The sequence below is a fragment of the Hyaena hyaena genome, unplaced genomic scaffold (genome assembly GCF_003009895.1).
Source record: "Hyaena hyaena isolate Hyena2069 unplaced genomic scaffold, ASM300989v1 scaffold_441, whole genome shotgun sequence".
In the NCBI taxonomy this organism is placed as follows: domain Eukaryota; kingdom Metazoa; phylum Chordata; class Mammalia; order Carnivora; family Hyaenidae; genus Hyaena; species Hyaena hyaena.
In genome coordinates, this window is record NW_024081074.1 from 221,799 (window position 1) to 247,628 (window position 25,830).

General features: G+C 50.2%; 1 protein-coding gene across 1 annotated transcript; it reads right to left on the reverse strand.

The window, feature by feature from the left end:
• Nucleotides 1–348: 348 nt before the first annotated feature.
• On the reverse strand, nucleotides 349–24,973 carry ERCC3 (ERCC excision repair 3, TFIIH core complex helicase subunit). The gene is made up of 15 exons (XM_039253205.1): nucleotides 24,884–24,973; nucleotides 24,320–24,525; nucleotides 23,205–23,441; nucleotides 21,325–21,374; nucleotides 20,749–20,884; nucleotides 20,387–20,551; nucleotides 19,716–19,920; nucleotides 17,921–18,235; nucleotides 12,804–12,988; nucleotides 9,366–9,568; nucleotides 8,511–8,607; nucleotides 7,441–7,558; nucleotides 5,098–5,216; nucleotides 2,489–2,641; nucleotides 349–787 (listed from the first exon to the last, which is right to left on the reverse strand). The coding sequence occupies exons 1-15, from the start codon at nucleotides 24,909–24,911 to the stop codon at nucleotides 656–658; spliced, it is 2,349 nt and encodes a 782-aa protein (XP_039109136.1). The 5' UTR covers nucleotides 24,912–24,973; the 3' UTR covers nucleotides 349–655.
• Nucleotides 24,974–25,830: the final 857 nt, after the last annotated feature.

The window sequence follows — 25,830 nt, forward strand, 5'->3', positions numbered from 1 at the left end:
CCCATTTCACTCCCTGGTGCCTGCTACGAAGGGGGCCTTGATGGAGGTTTGTCACCTGGACGCAGCCCGTGCCTCTGACAAGGTGTAAGAACACCTGTAATACAGAGTGCTCAGGGCGCCTGGGTGGCTCAGTGGGTCAAGCGTCTGACTCGTGATTTCCACTCGGGTAGTGACTTCACCAACCATCAGACGGAGTCCCGCACTGGGCTCTGCGTGAGCGCAGAGGCCCCTTGGGATGCTCATTCTCTCTCTCCCCGGCTTGGGATTCTCATTCTCTCTCTCTCTGTCTCTCTGCCAGTCCCATTCTCGCTCATGCACTCTCAAAATAAACGTCAAGAACAAAAGTGGTCAAATGTTCTATTTCTGTTTATTCAGCACATTAGATAAATACACCTTAAATATTACAAATATTTATAGGGAGGAATGATCACACCCCAGGATAGAAAAATGGCCTAGAAAAAAACCAAAACAGTCTCCCAGCTTTTCAAAGACCCTGGCTGGCCTGCAGAGGCAGACCCGAGCTCTGGCACGTGGTCCCCGTCACGGTGAGCACACACGGCCTCCAGAGCTCTGCAGCCACGGCCAGAGGAGAGAACGGGACGCGGAAAGCCCCACCTGGCACCGCTGGGGCTTGACCTCTGTGACCCGGTGGCTGTCACTTCCTGAACCGCTTGAAGAGTGGGTGCACGTGCTTCGTGGAAGTCTTGCCCCGGGACGAGTGGTACTCCATGTACACTGTGTCGTCGGCCCCGGACATGGAGCTCATTGTGCCAAAGCGCCGCGACACCTGCAGGGGCCCAGCCCACAGTTACTTACAAGGGGAGAAACTCCTTATAACATTTACCATCACAGTAAGTCTTATAAAGCTTTTAAGTTTAATACTACTTCTTAAACATTTACCGACCACTTACTATGTCTCAGGCGTTATATTAAGCAGTTCACATGCATTTACAAGTATTAACTCATCTGATCCTCACAACAATTATAATCCCCATCTTACAGATGAAGAAATTGAAGCACAGAGAGATTAAGTAACTTGTCCAAGCTCTTAAAGAGACAGGACTTCAACCCAGGCAGCCAGCTTCAGACTCTGCATCTCTTACTAACAACCTATGAATTTTTCGACAGTGAGGGCAGTGGTCCCCCAATGGCTCAAGACTCCACCGTAAGGCTTTGAATCAATTGGAATGACAGAAAGCCCCAGGCTCGAATCTTGGCACTACCTCTCACCGTGGACATATACTGAATGTCTACACCTCAATGAACTCATCTATACGATGGGGACAGCCGCATCTGTCTTGATACATGGTGTGAACAGAAATCAGGCAGGCAGGGTGTGACCCAGAGCCCTACACACCACTCGCACCAGATGACAAGCCTGGGGTATACAGGCACCAAGCCATGCCTTCGAGGGCCTGACCTTGGGTGACTCACTGGTTGGTGGGAACAACCCGGCATTACCAAGGACACAGTCGGAGGGAAAACATTTCCCTGAAGCGTCCACGAGCGAGTGCTTGAGGCGGCTCCAGTACCCATGTTTGGGGGCAGGGTGGTCTGAGGCTGGAGGCAGGGCAGCACCTCCCCAGGGGACACTGCTCACTCACCTCTTGGCTCTGATACCAATTTAGTTTCCAATGCACCTGACTACACCGTACTTTTCTCTTGGAAGAGCCTGATAAGAGCTCCTCATAATGGCACTTTCATTAATTATGCCACATTATCTTGGGCTGCCACAAGGTAGGCATTCAGTATTTGCAGAATAAATGGAGAGTTCACTATTTTCAGAGAACTCTATGTTTTAAATTTAATTTTATCTTAGAGACAGAGAGACAGCATGAGCTGAGGACGGCAAAAGGAGACAGAGAACCTTGAGCAGGCCCCGTGCTCAGCGTGAAACCGATGCGGGGCTCAATCCCAAAACCTTGGGATCATGACTTGAGCTGAATCAAAAGTCAGACGCTCAACCAACTCAGACACCCAGGTGCTCTTTTAAAAATTTTTCATTTTAATTTTCTTTTCGTTATTTGATAGAAAGAGAGAGAGAGAGGAAGAGAGAGAGAGAGGGAGGGAGAGAGAACTCCACGTTCTTCAAGGTAAATACTGAAACTAGCTGGGAGCAGACCCTCAGACCTGCCTTACAAGCTGGACAGCTTAGCTCTACTGCTGAGGACGAAGCCAGAGCCGAGGCCCCGGATGCGCGCCCAGGCCTACAGCACCCCCTCCTGCAGCCACGTGGTGCGGGCCTGGGGCCACGTTGGGCATCCTGGGCAAGGCCACGTGAAACAACGGGTACAGAAGGATGCACACCAAAAGGTTAACGGGCAATTTCTGTTACTTCTTCCCTGCAGCTCCCTGGTCTTGACAAGTTTTCAGGAAGGCCGCACAGGTGCGCGTGCGCACCTGCACACAGGGGACCAAGTACGCGCGGAGGTGCAAGAACTCTGCCCTCTGGGAGGACAGGCACCTGCAGCCCCACCCCCTCACTTACCTGGCTGGATTTGGAGCCAAACTCTCCCGCCACAACCTCTTCCTCGGCATCCAGGTCGGTGGCGGCCAGGACTTTCTGTAGGAGCTGCTGCTGCTCCTCTCTTGTGGAAAACGCCAACTCTTCGTCCTCCATGCCGGCCAGCTTCGTGATCACCTACAAAGCCCAACCAGTGGGCCATATGTCCCCTTGTGGGCCCCCTCCCCACCCTCTGTACCAGGAGCCTAACTGATGACTGCAGGGCAGGGCGGGGGAAGGACATTCCAGAGAAACGTCTCCCAGAACAGCAGATCTGTAATCACTCACAGATGATCAGCGGGGGCCCTGACAACTCGAAACCGCCCGGGCAGCTTTCCATCCTGCGCCAGGTAAAGGAAAGGACCAAAGACAGAGACACAGCCTGCTGCCTTCGCCCTCAGGAAGGGTCTTCAGCCTTGGGGGCTTGGCTCCCAGGGCTTCTGGCAGGAGGGAGCACTTAGAAATGAGAGCGCGTCAAGGTGGGCTGATAAGATTTTTTCCTAAGAGAGCAGGAGAACACAGGTAGAGATGGGGCTTTCCCCCCTTGGGGTGACTTACTACAGGGCCTACCTACCCCTGAAGAAGGCCAGGACTGATGACATAGAGAAATCATTTCCCCTCTCTCTAAATCTGCTCATAATTTTTATCAGAAGAAAAGTCCTAGGAGTAGGGACCTGGCTGAGCCAGGGGGCCACAGGCCCAGAGTATAGATATCGGGTGCTTCTCCCTCCTGCACTGTTGGTGGGAATGTAAACTGGTACAGCCCCTCTGGAAAACAGTGTGGAGGTTCCTCAGGAAACTAACAATAGAACTCCCTTATGACCCAGCAATAGCACTGCTAGGAATTTACCCAAGGGATACAGAAATGCTGAGGCATAGGAGCACATGTACCCCAATGTTCATAGCAGCACTCTCCACAATAGCTAAAACATGGAAAGAGCCTAAGTGTCCATCAACAGATGAATGGATCAAGAAGATGTGGTTTATCTATACCATGGAATACTACATGGCAATGAGAAACAATGAAATCTGGCCATGTGTAGCAACATGGATGGACCTTGAGGGTGTTATGCTGAGCGAAATAAGTCAGGCAGAGAAGGACAAATATCATATGTTTGCACGTATAGGAGGATTAGGAGGAACTTGACGGAGGAACAAGGGGGAGAAGAAGGGCGGAAATGGTGGGGGAAAGGGAGAGAGGCAAACCATGAGAGACTCTTGAATGCTGACAAAAACTGAGGACTGATGGATGTGGGGGGGAGGGGGGGATGGGCATGGAGGAGGGCACTTTGGGGATGAGCACTGAGTGTTATGTAGAAACTAATTTGACAATAAACTATTTGTAAAAAAAAAAAAAATAAAAAAAAAAAAATAAAAGAACTAAACATACCCTCACCAAAAAAAAAAAAAAAAAAAAAGATATCGGGTGCTTCTGCCCTGGCCTCACCCCCACCCCGGGGAGTCCATGGTCATGATCCCAAAGGCTCTACCCGGGCTGCTCTCGGCAGGTGGCGCTGAAGCCAAGCGGGCAAAGGCCCCTCCGACCAATACAGACAATCGCACGCCAGATGCCCTTCTGCCAAGGGAGCCTTCCAAAGACCCCAGAACACGACCTGATCTGGTGCTTGCTCTCTCACTTGAGTCTCCAGGGATTGGGACGTATGAACATTGCTATCATCACATACTTTTAACAGACACGTAAAAGGGTCATAATGCCAATCCTTCAAAACACGGTCAAGGATCCTGTCCTCTAGCTCAGCATGACAAGTCTGAAACTGTCACTGTTTCCGGCTGAAAAAGGAGGGTCAGACAGCCCTGACCCCCTGTCTACGGCTAATGACAGAAACTGGGCAACCTGAAAAAGACACAATCAAAAGGATCTGAAAAGGCAGCCTGCAGTCTTCCGCAAACCAAGAATCTGGAAACCTGCATGTCCTAGGGGTGTCCGTTTCGTCCCTGCTTCCAGGACCCTCCATCTGCCCCCACAAACAAAATCCTTTAAGGGCACTAACCCTGACCTAAACTCTCTCCACTTGTGTCAACAGAAAAGAAGGCAAGCATCACAGCCAATGGGAGGCAGCCAAAGCTTTAGCTGCTCTGGGCTCACCACGCTGACCGACCGAAGCCCTGGCCCAGCCACTGGGCGGGGCGCCCCATCGGAGCTGACCGTGTATTACAGATCAGGTATGTGAACCTGGGGAGCTCTGGGCTCCGGCAGACAACCACTGCTGATGCAGGAAAGGAACCCCAAGGGGCTCAGGGTGACACAGCAGTGGCCGCAGCTCTGAGGCACCCCGAGTCCTGCCAGAAAGCACATCTTCCCGCTGACAGCCAGCACTGTTCTTACAAGGCAAGTATAACACTTGGACAAGCAGACTCCAGACACCTGGCTACGGGGCCCCACTGTTTGACCATTCTCTGCAGGAAGCTGGGGGTAGGAAGAGGCCCTGCACAGTATTTCCCCCAAGGCCCAGGTGATTCGTGCAGACACAGGGGCAGGAGGCGGGGCCCCAGTGCCCTAGTGCCGGGGGCTCCCACTCCTGCTGGAGGCGCGGGTACAAAGAAGCCACACGTCACGTCGAACGAACACGTACCTTAAAGCTATAACCCTGGTCTACCAAGAACCTCTGCCGCTTGGTTGAGTAAGCCATTTCCTGTGTGTCCTGGGACACCAACGAGTAGAAGAAGGCATTATACTCCTCCGCAACCATCCCTTAAGAGAGGGAAGGAAAAGACAAATAGGACTTCACTCACGTGAGAATTTAAGATACAAAACAGATGAACATAAGGGAAGGGAAGCAAAAATAACAGACACAGGAAGGGGGACAAAACATAAGAGACTCAATATGGAGAACACACAGGGGATTACTGGAGGGACTGTGGGGGGGTTGGACTAAATGGGTGAGGGGCTTAAGGAACCTACTCCTGAAATCACTGTTGCACTCACTATATGCTAACTCACTTGGATGTAAATCATAAAAAATAAATTATAGAAAGTTTAAAAAAAAAAAAAAAGGAGAGAAAACAGTCGTGTTTGCCTGCGGTGGGGCTGGGAGGCAAGAAGGAAGGAAGAGTTACTGCTGGTGGAAAAGGGTTTCTTTCCTGGAGCGATGAGAATATTCTAAACACAATCTGCGGTGATGGTGATGCACTTTGCCACTATATTAAGAACCAATGAGCTGGGGCACCTGGGTGGCTTGGTCGGTTTAAGTCTATGAGTTCAGCTCAGGTCATGATCTCATGGTTTGTGAGTTCGAGTCCCACGTTGGGCTCTCTGCTGTCAGCACAGAGCCCGCTTCAGATCCTCTGTCCCCTTCTCTCTCTACCCCTTCCTGGCTCTCATTCGCTATCTCTCTCCAATATAAACATTAAGAAACAACAAATGAATGAACTGTACATTGCCAGTGGACTAACTGTATGGTATGTGAATGGTCTCAATTAAGTTGCTAAAAAAAACCCAGCTCAGAAAAAAACCCTAGAACAGAATTATCACAGAAACTTGGACAGAAAATACTAGAGCCTGTGGAACCTGATCCATCTAGAAAATCTGCACATTTGTTCTTCACAGTTCCAATATCAGCAGATTCAGTACCTGTGTGCTGCCCCTGAATTCAGCTGTTGTTAGTCTTACAAGAGCTCACAGATGCAAAGAAAGCAGCCAAATACCTTACACCTTACACCAAATACTAGTTTTTAAAAAACAAATTTCTACTCATATTCAAAGGGGTTTTCAAATTAGATTTGTTTCTTTTTGGGGGCAGTAACGAGTTAAGGCATAAGTAACGAACTATACTCAGACGCACTAGTCAGGTGATACTCCTGCCTGTTTATGTTTATGTTATGTCTACCCAGCAGCCTCTAGCTCGTGCCTCACTCCAGAGGAAGGTCACTCCCACTCTGGATGGGAAAGCAAGGCTCAGAAGGGCAAACTACCTGCCCAAGGTCACAAGGTTGGTCTGGTGCCCAAGTTCATGCTATTTCTACTAACATGTCCTGTCTCCAGTTTAAATACAATTGCTTAGCTGCCTCTCACACACATGGTAACGGTACGATTCCAACACACGCCCACTACCCTTGTTCCAGCCATGTCCTGAGGAAAGCAAAGTCCCTGAGGACAGGGCCTGTCTGGTCCCAGGAGGAGGGATGCGGCCACTCTAAGCAGCAACGTCAGCCCCTGCTGTGCCTGCCATTAGGGCCTGGGCCCTCTCACCACAGAGGGCACCTCTGGCGCCCTCACTCACTGAGCATGTGACACCCCTGCAGCGAGCTGTCAACTAAGGCGGGGCTCTTCACAGGGTGCGTGCCAGGGTTCTCTTGTAGCTGCCTGAGCTGCTCCTACTGAGCCCTCCCCCGACTCCTGACTCCAGCTCCTACACGTTGCTGCCGGCCCAGCTCTGCTTCCCGCCCTCTATGGCCCCAGCATTGCACACTCACACTGCGTTCCTGGCCCCTCTTACTGGACACGGCTGCTCAGCTTGGAGGACGCCCTGCGGAGCAGGCAGCTGCCAGGGAAACGCCAGGAGGCACACAGAGCTTGGTCCTTGCTCTGGGAGTCCCCCTACGGAGTCTACTCAGCCCAGGGCAGCCTGCTCACCGTGATCATGAGCACAAGCACGCAGGCAGCTTGGCCCTACCCTCTTCCTAAAAAAATTTTTTTTTTTGGTTTTATTTAGTTTTGAGAGAGAGACAAAGCATGAATGGGGGAGAGGCAGAGAGAGAGGGGGAGACACAGAATCTGAAGCAGTCTCCAGGCTCCGAGCTGTCAGCACAGAGCCCGATGTGGGACTCAAACCCACGAACTGTGAGATCATGACCTGAGCCGAAGCCGGACGCTTAACCGACTAAGCCCCCCAGGCGCCCCATCCCTACCCTCTTCCTAATCAGGGTAGCTCAAAAGGAAAGACCTGCAGGAGCAGAAGGCAAAAGGCCGCCGTTACCTTTTTTGGCCCGGAGCACGCGCCCCAGCCGCTGGGCCTCCTGCCTCCGGGAGCCGCCGTGAGATGAGATCTGGATGAGAACGTTCGCTTCCGGCAGATCAAACGACGTGTCGCCCACCTACAGAAATGAAGCAGCTGGGAGTGCGACAATTTCTTTTTTATTTGGGACAAAAAGAAGGCCTGGAATTTAAATGAGCTCTATTCATAATTTAGAGAGACAAACACATCCTCTTCTCTGCACAGGGTCCTGCAGACGCAGGCAGGCCTCTGGGGCCTTCCATGAATTCTCCTGACAGCTGCCCTAACAACATGGTCAGGACACCCAGCGCCTCTGGCCATCTCACCAGTGTTCCCAGGCCGGCTGCTGGGGCCCAGAGACACGAGGGCCCTGTCGACAGAGATCCCCTGTAAAGGATTCATTCCTCCTCTTCTTTTTTGCTATGCAACACATCTGCACAAAACCATCCACACTCTCAACTGGAGGCCAATGAAGCCGTCAGCACGTGTGGGACACGGGACCTGTCAGGGCCACTGCCCACACTGGGCTGGATCCGGCCCCGGGAAGCGGCCTCGGCTTGAGGGCTCCAGCCGTCAAGGTTCCCAGCACACATCGAAGTGTGGTACTTAATGACCCAGTGCTCAACTCTATCGGTGAACCGCATTTATTCTGAGCTTCAGGCCTACTGGAATCTGAATGCCCGCTCTGCACTGCTGGGCCACAGCTTCTACAGCATCACTGAGCTGGGCCTTCGTGCGCTCCCACCGTGCTTACATCCACCGCCCACCACACCGTGGCACACGGCTCACGGCACACGGCTCACAAGCAGCCAGGACGAAGGCCACCCGCACCCAAAGGGATCTCCAACGCCACCAAGAGACCCTCATCTGAATGCCCACTTCTGTCAGAATGTCAGGGAATGAAAAATTTCCCCTGGGATAAAGAAAATACAATTTAAAATTCTTATATCCCCAAAAGAAGTGGGAAAAACCTCAGTCAAGCAAAGATACTTTATAAATTACCCCCAACACATCCAACCCTGCCTCACCACCACCCCGTGTGGCACACAGACCTTGGATATGAAGATGGTGTTGATTTTGGGGTTGTGCTTGAAATTCTGCAGAATCTGCATCCTCTCCCCCTGGGACGTAGGACCATAGATATAGGGTCTAGAAAAGAATGAGGCATGTCAGGAGGGCCACGGAATGACCCCTCGGTTCACCGGAAAGCAAACAGAGGGAAAAGGAGTTCTTGCAAGGTTTCCCCCTCCCAGGAAGCCCTCCATCATGCAAGAATATCAGAGGGAGGCCCATAAATGAGTGGCTACAGACCCTCAGCCAAGGTTCTGGTCACCTCTCTCTTCAGAATTCTTCTTTACTTTGTTCCTTGTTTTTGGACTGTGTTTTTTTCTGAATCAATGTCCCTCAATCTAAGCTTAGTGTCTACACGGGCAGTGCTGACACAGCATCCAGGTGGGACTAGGGGCTAGTAAGGACACCACTGTTGGTTCCTGAGAAGCTCTTTCTCGATGCAGGGCCGGCTGGGATGCGGGCCCAGTCAGCCTTGCCTTCCGGGCCCCTGTACAGTCTGACCTCAGCTCCACTGGCGGCTCGCCCGGCCTGCCACTGCAGATACCAACCTGCACCCACCTTCGGAGCCCCGCTCGCACATGGAGCCCCACCAAAGCAGCCCGACTCTAGCCCCTGACCCCTGCGCTGAGGGTGTCCAGGCCCCTTATTCTATATGCTCGGACCTCTGAGTCTGACTGCCTGCTCCTCTGTCTTCCCCGGTTCCTGGGACGGAGGCCGCAGAACCAGACCTTCAGACCCTAAGAAGTTCCTGAGAACTGGAGAGGCAAAGAAGGAAGACCAAGGGGCTTGGGGAGGATTAAGCTGCCTAGAGGTAACTCCAACTTTACAAGTCTTACTTGTTCAGCCTAATAGCATATTCCTTCAGGGCAAACACATTGTCGGCAAAGACAATAATCTTGTCGTTTCTCCTTTCGTGAAATTTGATCAGAAACTGGCAAGCTCTGAATTTGTTGGGGTTCATGGTGTACAGCAAGATTCGTTTCTTGGTTTTGATCGCCACATACTCCCGGTAAAACTCAGGAGACATTGGGCACCAAACCTGTGACAGTAAGAGTCAAGGGTCAGAGTGCAAACTTAAACATCCCACAATTAGAAACTTTTAAAGACCATTCACTTTGCAGAACTAGCTTTAAAAGAAATCAAAACAAAATCACATACCTAATGTTGAACCAGGACACTCATATTTATCTCTTAACACATAGGTTTTTATGATGATGATGATGACTACTGTCTTACTTATTTTTGAGAGAGTGCAAGCAGGGCAGGAACAGAGAGAGAGAGAGAGGAAGGAAACAGAGGATCTGAAGCAGGTTGTGCGCTGATAGCAATAAGCCCAACGTGGGGCTTGACCTCATGAACCTTGAGATCATGACCTGAGCTGGTCAGATGCTCAACCGACCGAGCCACCCAGGCGCCCCAAACACATAGATTTTTAAATGCAACGCATTCAGGGGAATTACTTTCACATCAGCTCCAATCAAATAAAGGAAACCTGATTCTCAACCAGGGGTCCAAGTAATCCCTCCCGTTGGGCCCACACCCCCACACACAAGTCTCCACACAGCACTGCTATGGAGAAGCACACACACTTCCTAGCTCTGTCTGCTGAATTAGCCTAGCAAGGACATTGAGGAGTAATGAACACACCTAGCATCTAGCGCTTGATTTGTACATTCCGTTCTCTGCTAACAGGGCACCCTAGAGAAATGGCTGATCTCAGGGCCAGGATAGGTAGGGAAAGTACCAGATAAACCTAAAATATCTTGCTATGCCAGAAAGTAGGAAGTGTTCAAAGAATGATGGGGACATGTCAAACAGACAGAGGAGCCAGGTTGAAGGGGGTCCCATTGGTCAAACCTGAGACAATTTGATCCTTCAAATACAAATGACAGGGACACTCCCCAGGGCTTCCTCTGTGCTGGTCCCTTGTGCACGTGCTGCTGGCAAGCTAAAGCAAACTCAGCCAAATATACTGCAGTGCCATGGGCTTTAAAGGTCTCAAGACCACGAACACACAAAAGGGACCCTCTGGACACTTCGTCCTGAAGAGGCCACAAAGCCTATATGACAGGCTCTGGGTTCCGGCGTGTGACCGGTGCCACTTCTGTGTGATCACCACAGACCATTCCTTCATGCTGTGGCCACTGCGCAGTTAGCTGCCATCACTCCATGCCACCACTGGCCTGAATGCAAATTCACAGGTTTTGCCACTGTTTTCTGGTTCCCCTGGGCCGTGGCCTGTTAAGATTCCATTCAGCTTTCTAGTTCTTTATAGCCAAAGCAATTCTTCTTCCGCAGTAAAATCTTTAAAATCGTGCATTTCACTGAACATGAATAGTCCACAAACACAGGAAGCGATACTCAAGGTCATCAGTAAACAGGAAAATATAACTTAAGACCGTAAGGTACACCATTTTCATACTGAGCACATCGGCAAACAATTAAAAGAAAATAAAACTCAGTATTACATCCTGGAGATGTGGAATCCTCTCACTCACCCTGGATGAGTGTTCAACCAGTCCAACTGGGCTTCCCAGCACAGCTAGTGAAGGGAGCAGTTGCACAGCCCTTGACCCAGATATGTCACTTCTAGGTATGCCTGCCGGAGCAGTGGCCTTCACATGGAATCACTTCAGGTAAACATCCACACACGCAAACACAGTTGTATTAAACAACATTTACTCAACAACAAAAACAAAAAACAATGTAGACCCTTAATGTGTACTTAGGCATTCTGGCAGATTCTCTTCTTCCCTGATCATGACCCAATAAAGTAAGGTCATCGCCTACTATGTGACCACAGTCCATAGTGCGAACACTGTTTTAGAAAAAAATGACCCATGGCCCCAGAAAACAGGTACAAAAATATTTGCAGCAACACTGTCATGACGGCAAAAAACCAAAAACAAAACGCTAAGGTCCAAATGCACGAAGAATAAATCAGTGGCTTGCTAGGGCTGGGAGCTGAAGCAGGGATTCACGGCAAATAGGCCTAAGGGGAATTTCTGGAATGGTGATGGGGCGGGAATCTGATTCTAAACTGGAGGGCGAGGCCAGCTTCACAGCTCTCTACACTGACTAAAATCCCGGAATCTCTGAATCACAGTACTTCCTTACAACAGGGTGGGTGTTATGAAACATCGGCTTACACCTCAATAAAGCTGCTAAAAAGACAAACTTAGCAACCCGAGTGTCTGCCAACATTAGAGATTTTTAGTGCTGTGTCGTATTTCATTATACATCAAATTGTGGTGTACTTGTACGGTGGAATACTACAGAGCACAGCTACCTACATCATCAAACAAGCGATACATCATGCAAGGGGTAAAAGTACGGAGCAAGAGACAGAAGCCATACAAGAAATACATAACTGGGTTCTCTTTATGTACACAGGAAGACTTTTTCTGAAGACAACGCTAAACAAAATGGGTGAGAGAAATATACACAAGAGGTGAAATAATAAAAAAAAGGAAGAGAAGGACAAGTTCTGTGGGGGACAGTGGATTCCCAGGCAACTGGAAAGAACAGGCCCTCAGAGGTTCTGGCAATGCTCTGTTTCATGAGACGCGGGTTGATTACAAAGAGGCAGCTACAGGGTAAGGAAGTCCACAGCAGAGCAAGTCTACCTGCACAGGCTCCTCGCACTCACCTCTACCTGAGGCCCCCTTCCGGGACAGAGGCTGCCCAACCCTAGCCAGTGAGTAACAGTCATTTCAAGTTGCCAGGAAGGATTTTTGTTGTTCCTTCTGATAAGGCTTACCTTCGAACATGTATTTTCAACATTTACCTGTGCAGGTAGTCACCGCGGAACAAGACTGGGACAATGTTTCCCAATGTGTTTAAAAATAAAATGATCTCGGCCACAGGTGCCGTCTGGGGGCACCAAAATTGAGAGGCTTTGGCACCGGGCTGGCATGGAGGGTTGCCCACAGAGCCACCCAGAATCCAAGGGAGATGGTGGGCAGGACCATCGGAGGTGCTCAGCCCCAGGGAGAGGGAGGAGGAGTGGATCTGGAGGTCAAACCAGCCTGCATTACCGTCCCCACTTGGGCACTTACTGACCATGTGCCTCTGGAAAGGGCTTTTGTTTCACAAGTCTTTGCAGTGTGTGGAACACTGCCCACCTCACAGGGGGACTGAGGGAACAGTATGAGTTGAGCACCTCTGCTCAAGTTCTGCTGTGTGTCTGTCCATGGGACGGTGACCCAATCCCCTTCCCCTTAACCATGGGCGGACCCCCTCTCCCAACACCATACCAGGAAGGGGACAGCTACCTCAGCACACTGGACTTTGGCGATGTAGCCACTGTTCTGCAGCTCCATCCAGTTAGCTTCGTAGAGCTTGGGCCCAATCAGAAAATTTAAGTCCACAATTTTGTCATCTTCTCGGACAAGGGTCGCGGTCAATCCCAGCTTGCAGTGGGCCTGCACGATGGTAAGCACCCGTCGGAACATCTTGGCTAGGGAAACAATCAGCGCGTTCACACTGTCACTTTTTTTTTTTTAACTTTTTTAAAGTGCTTATTTATTTATTTATTTATTTTAAAAAACAGCACAAGCAGGGGAGGGGTAGAGAGAGAGAAACCCAAGCAGGATCTGCACTGTCAGCACAGAGCCCAACATGGGGCTCCATCTCACAAACTGAGAGACCATGACCTGGGCCAAAACCAAGAGCCAGACGCTTAACTGGCTGAGCCACCCATGTGCCTCAACACTGGTCACGTTTTCAAACGCTCAGTACCGCACACAGCCTTGTGACTTCACGCTGGCCTGTGGCACTATGCGGGGTCACCCCCAGGTCTCTGAGTCCCAGGAACCAGGCTCTAGAGCAGAATGAGAAGGCAAGAACGCTTAATCATTACTTTCAGACCTGTCCAAAAGGAGGAGGAGCAAGAGAACAAAAGGGAGAAAGGGATGTAGGGAAGCTCCAATCAGTGAGCCCCGCGATCCTCCCTTGTAACAGCTAAGCTACCAGCACGAGCGCAAACGGCAATCTGAAACACGATCTAATGCTAAAATACCAGTGAGCTCTAAATGAGGCAAGGAATTTATTCGCCCTGAAACTTGTATCCAGGTTACCAGGAAGGTGGCTGGGTGACTGTGGGATCCGAGTGGGATCCAAGAAGTGAAAGGAGCTGGGTCTGCTGGGCTTCCCACCATCTTCCCAGAAACCGAGGAGTCCACAGGGAGCCCTGAAAGCCCAGGCCAGCTGACCCGCCCTGGGAAACCCCCTGCTCTGAGCTTTTCCATGAGACTCATCTGGTCAACCAGCAACGTCTCTGTCTCTGTGCAGTGCTCTGATTCTGGTTTTTCAAGTTAATACACACATAAGTGGGATTAAGATACCAATTTCAAAAAAGCCAATTGATGGGTTTCCATGGGCTCGTCCTTTAAAAATACTAATACTCCGAGGGCGCCTGGGTGGCTCAGTCGGTTAAGCGTCCGACTTCAGCTCAGGTTGTGATCTCACAGTCTGTGAGCTCAAGGCCCACGTCGGGCTCTGTGCCGACAGCTCAGAGCCTGGAGCCTGTTTCAGATTCTCTGTCTCCCTCTCTCTCTGCTCCTCCCCTACTTGTGCTCTGTCTCTCTCTCAAAAATAAATAATAAAGCATTAAAATTTTTTTTTAAATAAAAATACTAATACTCTGAAAGGTTACAGTGTTTGAGTTACGCTTATCTTGTAATACATCTAAAAGTGAGGGGAGTGGCACTGCAGAAATAGAGGTTAACGATCTGAGGAAGGGTCAGACTGCACCAGGATACAAACCAGAAATTTTATAACAGTGAGACAGCAGAGGACTGTCTGGGCCCCCATCAGTGTCCAGGTCTTCCAAGCCTAAGGCGGTTTGCACATATACTTGGAAGACAAAGAACGGCAGCACGGTGACCTCCAAGGACCCTGCCGCTCCAGAAAAAGGGCAGCCGAGGACCCCAGAGTAGGCTCCTCGCATCAGAAGGGCATGGCAGCCGAGGCAATGGAGACGCCAACCTATGCGGGCACCAGGGAGGCAGCACTGGGGACAGCCCAGGCGATACCAACCTGAGTCTGCAGCCAGCAAGAAGCCCTCCGTGGGGGGCCTGCCCCGCAGACCGGCCACATGCTGCTCCCACAGGCTCCAACACTGTGGGGCTGGCTGCCAGGAGTCACCCACATACCGCAGGAATGAGAAGTTTCTACACAGCCTTGTCCCCGTGAAAGCAACCAGGTCAAGGTAAGTGTTCCTCGTGCCCACAAGTCTCTCCTCTGCCACCGCCTATCAGTACCAACACGCCCCCCTCAGGGGAACCGCGATCTCACTCACCATCCACACTTTGTATTAACAGAATCACAATGCATGTTTTGTGGGTGTGACTTGTTTCACTGTACATTACGTTACAGTTGTCACTTGTCTCCCGCTGTGTCTCCAGTCCATGCACAGCGCCTGATACTTAGTGGGTTCTTAATAAATACTTCCTGAAGTGAAAGTGGCACAGTGCCTTGCAGTCCTGCAGTTACCAAAATTTTAATAATATAGTGACCCAATAAGACTCTCTTTGGAAGACGTATCATTCTACCTCGTCTAACATGGCATAAAGGTTTATCAAGAATCTTGCTGTGATTTGCTAGAATTCTTATTGAACAATGGCTCTCTGGCCCAGTGAGCATGGCCAGGCCCATGGAGCTCACAAGAACACGACTGAACTCAGAATTCTATTTGACTCTCCTACCCAACCAGAGACAAAGTGACCCAGTGAGTCAGGAAGGAGAGACACACAGACGGGGAGCATGAAATTTTTTGGGGTACACCCCTGTATCCTCATCCTCAGACAAGCAATCCCAAGCCTGGCTGCCGCCCTCTGAAACCCGGGACCTGGGCTAGAAAGGAACATTGACATAAACTAAGTACACACTCAGGTTTCCCAAGCTTCAAGCACAGCCTCCAGCTGAACCGCCACACAGCAATTCGAAAATCCTCTGTAGCAAGTGATTCTCTAGGTTATCGATTTCCAGTCCAATCAGACTCAATGCCCCCCTGCTCCTTAACTTTTTTTTTTTAGTTTTTAAATTAGCACATAGTAAAAACTGACTTCTTCCTGGGGGTGGGTGGGTGGGATTGGTTCTACTAACTTTAACACGTGAAGACTTGTGTAACCACTGCCATAGTCAGGATACAGACAAACCCATCACCCCAAAACTCTTCCTCGTGTTCTCCCTCTACAGTCACACCTGGCACCCACTGACATGCTCTCCATCACTGGTCTGGTCCTTTCAAAGGCACTATACATTGTATAGCTTTCCAAGATGGGTTGATTTGTGCCTCTGAGGTTTACCCAAGTTGTTGCACGCAGCAACAGTGTGTTATTTCATGGCTGAGTAGTGTTTCGGGGGAGGAATATCCCCATTTGTATATCCAGTCACCCACTGTTGGGCACTGTGGTTGTTTCCAGGCTTTGGAGACTCTGAACAGAGCCCCTACAAACATTCATGTACAGGTTTTCGTGTGAACCTGAGTTTCCACTCTTTAGGATGGATGCCCAGGGGTGGCCTGAGTCACATGGCAATCTTTTAAGAAACTGCCCAACTTCTCCACGTGACTGTACATTTTGTGATTCCTCTGGTGATGCATGTCAGCTGCTCTGTGCTCCCATCAGGTGCTCTATGCTCCCGTCAGCTGCTCCGTGCTCCCGTCAGCCGCTCCGTGCTCCCGGCAGCTGCTCTGTGCTTCCACGAGGCACTCTGTGCTCCCATCAGGTATTGTTGGCATTTCCCAGTGTGGCCACTGTGATGGCTGTATAGCAGCATCACATCACATGGTACTAAGCCGAGCTCCCCTCAGGGCTAATAATGTGGAGTATCTTTTCAAGGGTTGCTAAGCATCTGTATATTCTCCTCAGTGAAATGTCTACTCTGGTCTTTTGCCCACTTTCTAACATCTTTGCCACTGCCAGAATGTCTACCTGATAATCCAGTGTACATGTCTACAGCCTAACCCAATCAGCACTCTGCAAACCTGTTCCTTTTACAGCTTTGCCCAGTTCTATAGCTTTCCTTCCAGTTGCTCAGGCCAAAAACCTTACAGTCACCCTTGATTTCTCTCTCAGATACCGCAGTCAGCCTGTCCGCTTCACCCTCACAGCACATCCAGAATTAGATGACCTTCATTCTCACTAATTCAAGCCTCCTGATTGGACCCACCCAGCTGCTTCCACCCCTGCCTCCCAGGGGGTGGAATCTTATTCCCAGGACAGTACCCAGGGTGGTACTTTTATAGCCATTGATCAGATGGTGTCATCCTCTGCTCAAATACCTCAAATGACTTCCCACCTACTCACAGTACAAGCCCAACACCCTACAGAGACCTATGAGGTCCTATAGGATTTGGCCCACACTCTACCCTGCCTGGCCCTCTTTAACCTTGGTTTTGACTGCTCTCTTCTCCACTTGGGCAGTATTTTGAACACTCTATGTCAAATGCCTCTGATTTCATTCATTCGGAGAAATCTCTAATTTACATTTCTTAATTTATCAGGGCTTCCCCTTCATTTGCTTTATCAATGAATACTGGAATACTATGCAGCAATAAAAGGGCAGATACTATCAATACAATGTAATGTGGGTTAACCGTCATGCAAAGTAAAAGCCGCCACATATAAGAAAATACATATTATGTGATCTTATAAGATGTAAAATATGTATTATACACATGTTCTTTAAAATATATATGAAATACATGTTCTATGCTTTGTAATAATGATGACATCTCCAGAAAAGGCAGGTTTCTAGAGACAGGAAGCACGTCCATGGTCCCCTGGGGCTGGGGCTGAAAGCACGGACTGTGAGTGACTACGAGGCTGAGGTTCTAAAACTGGATCATGGTCATGGCCGCACAATTCCATGACTGTACGAAAAATCTTGAATTGCATACCTATAATAGGTAGATTTTATTGGTGGATATTTTATCAATATAGCTACTTAAAAAAAAATAAAAAAGACTGCCTGCAACACTTGGAGAAGTAGGGCTTCTGTAATATATCAAGGATCAATACTTCAATTCAGCCTTCAGATAAAACAGATACCACTATGGCAAGGACTTCCGTGCTCCTGGTCCAGTTTTCACAGCCCCATAAGCCAAGTGGTTAAGAGTAAACTGAGCAGCAATAGTAAGATGAAGAAGGCAAAAACCATTTTCTGAATGACTATGCCGGGCCCATGATTAACGAAGCTCTGAAGGTGTACACCCATCCACCACCCACCCTCAGCCCAGCCTGCTTAGGACTTATTTTAAAACTTTACCCAGCAAGCCTTTCTAGCAAAACAAATGTACTACACAGCAGCTTTCCCTCAACCCAACAAACAGAAACCAATTTCTGCTTCTGCAACGGACAGGCAGCTCAGCTCTCAGCCTGCTTACCTGGTATGGTGTGTACTTCATCCAGGATCATGAGGCCCCACTCTTGAGTTTTGAGCCACTCCATGACTCGCTCGGCCTCCCAGGATCTTTTGGTGGTGTGGCCCAGCATGGAGTAGGTGCTAATGGCAATGGAGCAGCCTATGGGCTTGTCTTTGGCGTCGGAGGTGAAGCGGCAGATCTGGCTGTCGTCGATGATGGACCACATCTTGAACTGGGCTTTCCACTGCTCCACAGACACAGCTGAGTTGCCCAGCACCAGACAGCGCTTTCTCACGGTGCAGGCAGCTGTCACACCAACCAGGGACTTGCCGGCACCTATGTGAAACCAAAGGGCAAAGTCACCCAAGGCCCGGTTGCAATGAAAGACACAGACAGGGACGCCCTGGGTGGCTCAGTCAGTGAAGCATCCAACTTCGGCTCAGGTTATGATCTCGTGGTTCGAGAGTTCAAGCTCCACATCAGGCTCTGTGCTGACGCCTCAGTGAGCCTGCTTCGGATTCTGTTCTCCCTCTCTGCCCCTCCCCTATTCATGTTGGTCTCTCTCTCAAAAATAAACATTCAAAAAAATTTTTTTTTGAAGAATACAGACAGAATGACTCGACACATGAATCTGGACGAATTATGTGTAATCATCCTCATATATCATGAGGCACTTCTTGCTCCAGGGGCCTGTTTCCTTCTCTATAAAACGGAGACATGGCCTAGCATAAACATGACAATTTAGAGAGACAGGCACCAGGCCCTCCTGTAGCATTTTCCCTGAATTCTGTTCTAATGTTGAAATCTGAAAACTCACCAGAGATACGAGATACTCTTATTGTTGCCATTTTAAACAAGAGAAAAGGGAAGCTCAGCACACCCTGCTCATGCCACGGGAAGGTGGTGCTGCTGGGGGACAGCGCACCAGGTACACAGACCGCACAGAGGACCAGCACAAGGCAGCTCTTAGCACCACTTGCTGGGCTGAGAACTCAAGTGCATGGGAAATGTGTACTCTACTGGCAAAGACACAGGCGAAATTCCAGGGCTTCCAAGGTCACTATCTTCCACCATTTGAAGATTGAGATAAAAATCAAGCTAAGCCTTCAAACGGCAATTCCTCGTTTACCAGGCATGTGCATCAAAACCACCCAGGGAGATTTTAAAAAAAAGAAAAAGAAAAAAGAACCTGAAGGTACAGGCCTCTCCCCTGAAGATTCTAACCTCCTCAAGTCTGCGGTAGGGCCCCCCGGTGAATGTGTTGTGACCCCTGGCCAAGAACCTCAGCCAGGACCTGACATGACTTGGGACAAATGATACCAGAGAGGCGCCAAGGGGGCCATACTGCCCTTTCTTGGATGCACACATTGTAATAAGCCATCAAGGAATGAGCAAGGCTTCTCTGGTAGGAAGTCTCCAAATATACACAACTCTCGAGATCGATTGCGAAGGAGGAGACCCTAACCCAGCATAAAAAAGAGCACCTGCCCCACATCACTGTCACTGCCCAAGATCTTACACACTGCTTAGTTGATGGGTTTACCAGCTGTCTCTCTACCACCAATATGAGCTCCCCGAGGTCGGAAGTGTTGTTCTATGCACGACTGTATCTCCAGTATCCACCTTTGCTGAGGTCAAAGCCCAGCACACAGCAGGCACTCAAATACTGGTTAGGTCATGGATCAGGGGGTCATCAGACCTTGGCTGCTCCCTGGCCAGGTGTGACTTAGAGAAAGGCGCACAAAGGAGAGCGAGAGGAAGCTGGCAGATTGTGACCGAAGAGCCTGGCCACCTTCTTCATTCAGGTGTCACCTACCACAAGGAAGAACAATGACCCCTGAGCGGGCACGTCCATTCCCAAACATCTTCCGTAAGCTCTTTTCCTGATAAGGTCTAAGGACAGCTGTGGGTTTCAGGTCAATGTTGATATCAGGGTTAACAGAATCATTCCGGAAGTCATACTCTGCCAACAGAGGGTACTCCAGGTGGATGCAACGTTTCTGGAGTTCTTCAATCATTTCCTGGGGAGTGAGCATGAAAGACGTTTTATAATCTTGTTAAATACCAAAGCTGTTAAATCCAAAGCTATACACAATCCAGAAGGAGCCTGATGGTCAAGAAGACAGCGTTTTATGTAGGCTTTTGCAATTTCAGATCTTGCTTGGTAACAGCTGGGTTAAAGCACAGAAAAGCAATCCAAATTAATGACACAGAAAAAATTAAATCCAATCACCAAAACATCCCCCCAAACCACCAAAATGCCCCTCAGACACTGCTTCCTACATCTCCCGGGAACTTGTGAAGACTGAGCCACCAGCCAGAGTAGCAGGACACTCAGATCCAACCCCATTAGGAGGAATGATGCCACAGCCCAGGTACCATAAGGCAGAAAGCAATGTCAGGAGGAGATGGGGATCCCTTCCTCTCACACAGACTGCGGAGTCCACACAGGGCGAGGCCAGCTTGGAGAGGGGTACCCGCATTAACCTGCTTGACTTCAAAAGATACAGTCTGTGTCTCTTCTTCTTCTTCCTCATCCTTGTCCATTTGTTCATAGAAGTCAAACAGGTCCGTGGGGATGTCAGATTTACCCTGTGGGTCCGTCACCCGGGAAGTGGAAGGCCCACCACTGCCTTCAGCAGTCTTGGCAATCTGTAAGAGAGGCAGCACCTGAACCTCTGTGCGACAATGAAACCTCAGGCTTCCAAGCAAGAGCCAGAGTTGAACAAGCAACTGCAGCTGTAAGAAGACTGTGGGCTCCCAAAGCTGCGAATGCTGGACCGAACGCCTCTGGGAGAGCCGACATCCCCACGCTCCCACTGCCAAGGGTGACCCGGGAGCCCACTTACGGCCGACTTGCTCGTGAACGTCTCTGTGATGAGCTCCGTGGCCTCCCCGTCAGAGTTCCGCAGGCGGCACTCCCGGATCACCGGATCCTGGAGAAGGTGCTGGATGACATCAGGGTGGGAGCTTTCCACGAAGTATCTGCAAGAGGGGAGGGAGGGGACTACTGAGCAGTACACCATTTCCAGAACGTTGTGGCTCATGTGATCACATGGTCTGGAAACAGTGGCTCTGTGCTTCTCTCAATCTCTTATTCTCCCAAAGCCTTAGCCAAATCCAAGCTATGAGCCACTGGCCAAGACATAACAAACGAGGGTGTGGACAAAACGCGGCTTTGAAGTCAAATAAGGAGCAGCTTGAGCCTCAGCTCTGCTGCTTGGGGCAGGGGAACACAGTGGCCAGGAAACAAATTCCCGGTTTTGGTCACTTCCCTTCGCTTACGCCTTTTATCCCCTTCCTCAGGGGAGCCGGTGCTGGTGCAGACAGTCCACAGGCAGCAGCCCCTTGCTGCCTGCTCCACACAGGGCGAAAGTGCCTTGCGGGGGCGGGGGGGGGGGGGCTGCTGTCACAGGATCCCTTACCTGTTGTGCTTCAGGACCAGCTTGACTTTTCCATAGCTGACAGTACACAGCTGCAAGGAGTGACAACATTCAACAGGCACAATTAGCAATGCGCGGCTCACTCAGGACACATTCATTCTACCGAGTGAAGAGTTCATTTGACTTCGGGGAGAGCCCAATGTGCAATCCTAAAGAGGTTAGGTGTGCCCAAGTTGAGCTTTTTCTTATTAACCTCTGCTTTTGAGAGTAAAACCTTGCTCTTGCCTGGCTCTTTTCTGATGCATGTCCCTTAATTCATAAAATGCTATGTAAAATCTTTTTTATTTTCCCTTCCCTTTTCTTCTCCATCCCTGCAGGCCCCATCATAAGCCAATGGTTCATCCAGCCACACCGGCATTATTACAGCTCCTAGCACAAAACTGGCACAAAGCATGTATTTAGTCATTGTTGCATAAACTACATGCAAAATCTCCTGGCCTCCTCACCAATGTTCCTATTTCTCCCAACTACAATGTAAGTTTCGGAGCACCTGGATGGCTCAGTAGGTTAAGTGTGCGACTCTTGATCTCAGGTCAGGTCTTGATCTCATGGTCATGAGTTCAAGCCCCGCACTGGGCTCTGTGTTAGCCATGAAGCCTACTTAAGAAAAATAAAAATAAAAAAATGAATGGAAGCTTCTTGATGGAAGAGACTACAGCTGAAATCTTCCAGGTTCCCAACAATCTTTAGGATGGAAAGCAGCAGAGGTTGTGTGGCAGCCATGGAAATTCGCCACTCGGATCCTGGGCTGTGACCTGCCCCTGCTGCTGCCCTTCTGGGTCTACTACTGCAGCATACCAACACCTACATTCATGCAGGCAGCTCCCGCCAAGACTGAGCACAGCCAGCGTGCTAATGTGGGGCTCATTCCAGCAAGGTGCAGGCCCTTCTCCCTGGGCACCTTTCCACGTCACAAGACAGAACTCTCACCAGGGCTCCTGCTAGCTGCTCAGAGACTGGATGCATTACTGCACTGCATGCCCCCTCTCCAGATCTGGGGGGCTTAATCCAATTCCCTTTAGATCAGCAAGGGTAACAAAAGGCACTGTGCAGCTATTCTGGATGGCATTCACCTGTCTCTCAGAACAAGCCCAAGCATGTTTAATGCTCTGCATATGGAACCCTATCCACTTCAACACTTGGAAGTTCTTTTTGACTTTCCCTCATGAAAACTGTTGACTATTGGTCCTGTGCAGGTATTCAGCCTTAGACAGGGTTTACCATTTATAGGAGTCTGCTCAGCTGCTGTTCAGAACACCACAGACTGGATGATTTGACAAAAGAAACATTTCTAGAAGTACTCCGTCAAGGTGACAGTGATTAGTCTCTAGTTAAGGCTCTCTTCCTGGCTACCTTCTCACTATGTGCCCGCATGACCTCTTCCTTGTGCACGTGCAAAGAGAGAGGGCTCCTGGGCTGGACTATTCTTAAAAGGATGCTCATCCTATCGGATCTGGGCCCCACTCTTTTAACCTCATTTAACCTTAATTACTCCCTCATTCCAAATACAAACACATTAAGGGTTACGGCTTCATGTGAATTTTGGAGAGGACACAATTCAGTCCAAAACACCATTCACTTCTGGCTGCATTCCCAAATAACCCTGGCCAGAATGGGCCTGAATTAGTATCCCCAATGTGTTAGTACCCACTGTATCAGAGCAGCTCACGGGAAGTGTGGCCTCAGCAAGAACACCGTGCTGGATCCAGAAGAAAAGCAGCTGCGGGAACCAGTTATGTCTCCCCACACGAGATCTGAATGGCATTTTCATGATGGCCACAGGCTGACAATGGACAGCACCTGTCCCCACTATCAATGTATTCACAAGGAAGGCAAAAGAGCTGGCCTTGGCCCCCACTTGCCTTAATAAACTGAATAATTCCATCAGGGACTCCCGTCTTGCTGAGCTTCCGGAGGTACTCAGTGATGTCACTGGTTTGTAGCCCAACGCTGACAGCTGCATACAGGGAGTAGGCGGTTAATTTGTACTCATGCACGTGGGTTGGTCGGCACACGGGCTCGGCAATAGCCACCAGGAAGTCTTGAGCATATTTGTAAACTGGTGAGAAGGCTTCTAAGAAGATGTGGCCATCAGGAGCCTAAGAAACACCAAAGGAACACAACAGACAAAACAAACAAAAAAATAAATGAAGTGTAGAGACTATTAGACTCTAACTCACACCATTATCCAGAAAAGCTGTCCAAGAAGGGATCTTTTAACACCAGGAATATCTTTGTAAGCACCCCTTCAGCCAACTGTGGGGCCTGACTTTAATCAGACACAAGGAATAGAGAGAGTAGAGGAACAGGTTTCCGAAGTCGGTTTCCACTACTCTTCACAGGGAAAGCCCACTTTATGGCCTATCTTCAAGGTACCTTTTGGCCAGGTTTCAAATGAAGGTAGAGTATTAACTAGGTCGAACTGAGCAAAAGAGCGGCCTAGCAAATACATAGCTTCCATCAATTTTTTTTTTTTTAATGTTTTATTTCTAGGAGAGAGAGAGAGACAGCGTGAGCAGGGGAGGGTCAGAGAGAGAGGGAGACACAGACTCCGAAACAGGCTCCAGGCTCTGAGCTGGCAGTCAGCACAGAGCCCAACGCGGGGCTCGAACCCACAAACCGCGAGATCATGACCTAAGCGAAAGTCGGACGCTTAACCGACTAAGCCACCCAGGCGCCCCAACTTCCATCAATTTTTTAAATGGGCAGTTAAAATGTTACACAATAAATGGCATTTGTTCAGGAAGTAAAAAAGTATTTCCAGGCATGTGGTAGACCTGAAAGGAAGGGGAGAAGGAGGGTTAGAGACGAAGGAAGCCGGGCGCCAGCCGGCACGTGTGTGCGGTCCCTGCTCAGTCCTATCTCAGGCTGCTCACAGCATGCACAGAGCTCTCCCCCAGCCAGCTCCGGAGGCCAGTACCCTGCATCTCCATTTTGGGTCCCAGAACCAACCCAGCTTGGCCCTTAGGGCACTCACCACCCAGAGAGGCCTCGAGGTGTGGTCGTCCTTCAGGGGCATCTGCAGCCTGTAGTCCTTGGCTCCATATTCATCAACTTTGGTACCGGACTCATCCACCTGCTTCCCGGCCGCCGAGGGGACCGCTTCCTGAGAGTCGTTCCCGGGGACGTCGTCTTCATCTTCTTCTTCATCCTCGTAGTGCCGCTTCTTGGATTTCTTCTTATCTGCAGATACGGACACAGAAGTGAGCCCCGCAGGAGCCCAAGGTTCCCTCCGCGCCGTTTAGCGGCATCTCGAGGGAGGCCGGCAGCGGCCGTATTTCACCAACGCCACGCACTCCTAGCCAAGAGTCACACGCGTGCCGTTGGCGTCCTCTCCCTGAAATGCTTCCCACCCGGCCCACGACGCAGGGCGGCCCATGGGTCAGGATCGCCCGCTGCCCAGCAGCCCGTCGCGACAGCGTGTACAGGCCGCGAGACCCTAAGGGGTCGGCAGCCGCCGAGAAGCCCGGAGCAACTACGACACAGGACGATGGGGACGGCGAGCACAGGCAGGCCCCAGCGCGCCCGCGCCACGTCTCACCGCGGTCGCCCCGGTCTCTTTTGCCCATGGCAGCAACAACAGCACAAAGCCGGTGCCCCCGGGTCTCCGCGGCGGCTGCTCTCAACGGGACTTCCGGTTCACGCCGGAAGCTCTTTCGGCAAGCCCACAGGAAGTCCCGCCTCTGGGCGCCGGGTCGTGGGGTGGGCGGGCTCTCCGGGCGACTGAGCAGCGTCTGCTGTGTTCCCGTGTTGCAGGTCCATTTCCACTCCTGTTCTTTCCTGTAGTCAGTCAATGAAATATTTATTGAGGATCTTTATGACCATCCAAGCATAAAACATAGAACAAACTGTTTTAGTCTCTGGGGTAGGACAGTGAACAAAGGAAAGGCCCTGGCCGCTTGGAACCTATATTCTGATAGAATCGTGCGCCATAAATAAGGAGTTATGTACTGTAAGAAGAAATAAAACAGGGCCCAAAGTGACAGGGACATTCTAAATAGAGTGACCCCAGAAAGCCTCTCTGAGGTGGCCATACTCGAGCAAAAGATCTGGAAAAGCGAGACACGCTTCCCCTAAAAGGAGCAGTGTGAGCCTAGAGTCGGCCACACAAGTCTGGCGTCTAACAGGAAGACAAGAGGGGAGTAGTGTGGCTGGGAGGCGGGGGAGGACCCAGTACTGTATGTACCTGCAGACAGCGGTTCTCACGGTGAGGGCCCCTGGCTGCATCCGCATTGGACGGAAGTTGGATCAAACTTCCGACAGAGGCACAAATGCAAAGTATCCAGCCCCACCCCAGACCCGTTGAATCATAAAACTCTAGGGGCACAGCAGTCTTGTCCTCCACAAGATCCTGATGCTCAAGTTTGAGAACCACTGACGTTGAGCCCTGTAGGCCATTGCAAAAACTTTCCTGTTTTATTATAAAATAGGAAACTACTGGTGAGTTTTGAGCAGAGAAATGACCATCTGATATAATATTAAAACGTC

What these genes read in the sequence shown, in the direction of transcription:
- ERCC3 (XM_039253205.1), bottom strand. Translation starts at nt 24,911, where the DNA reads ATGGGCAAAAGAGACCGGGGCGACCGCG. An exon ending in TATGCTATTAGGCTGAACAA is followed by an intron (nt 8,608 to 9,365) that starts GTAAGACTTGTA and finishes ATTCTTTTCTAG; the next exon opens with ACCCTATATCTATGGTCCTA. An exon ending in CGTGCTCCGGGCCAAAAAAG is followed by an intron (nt 5,217 to 7,440) that starts GTAACGGCGGCC and finishes CCCTCTCTTAAG; the next exon opens with GGATGGTTGCGGAGGAGTAT.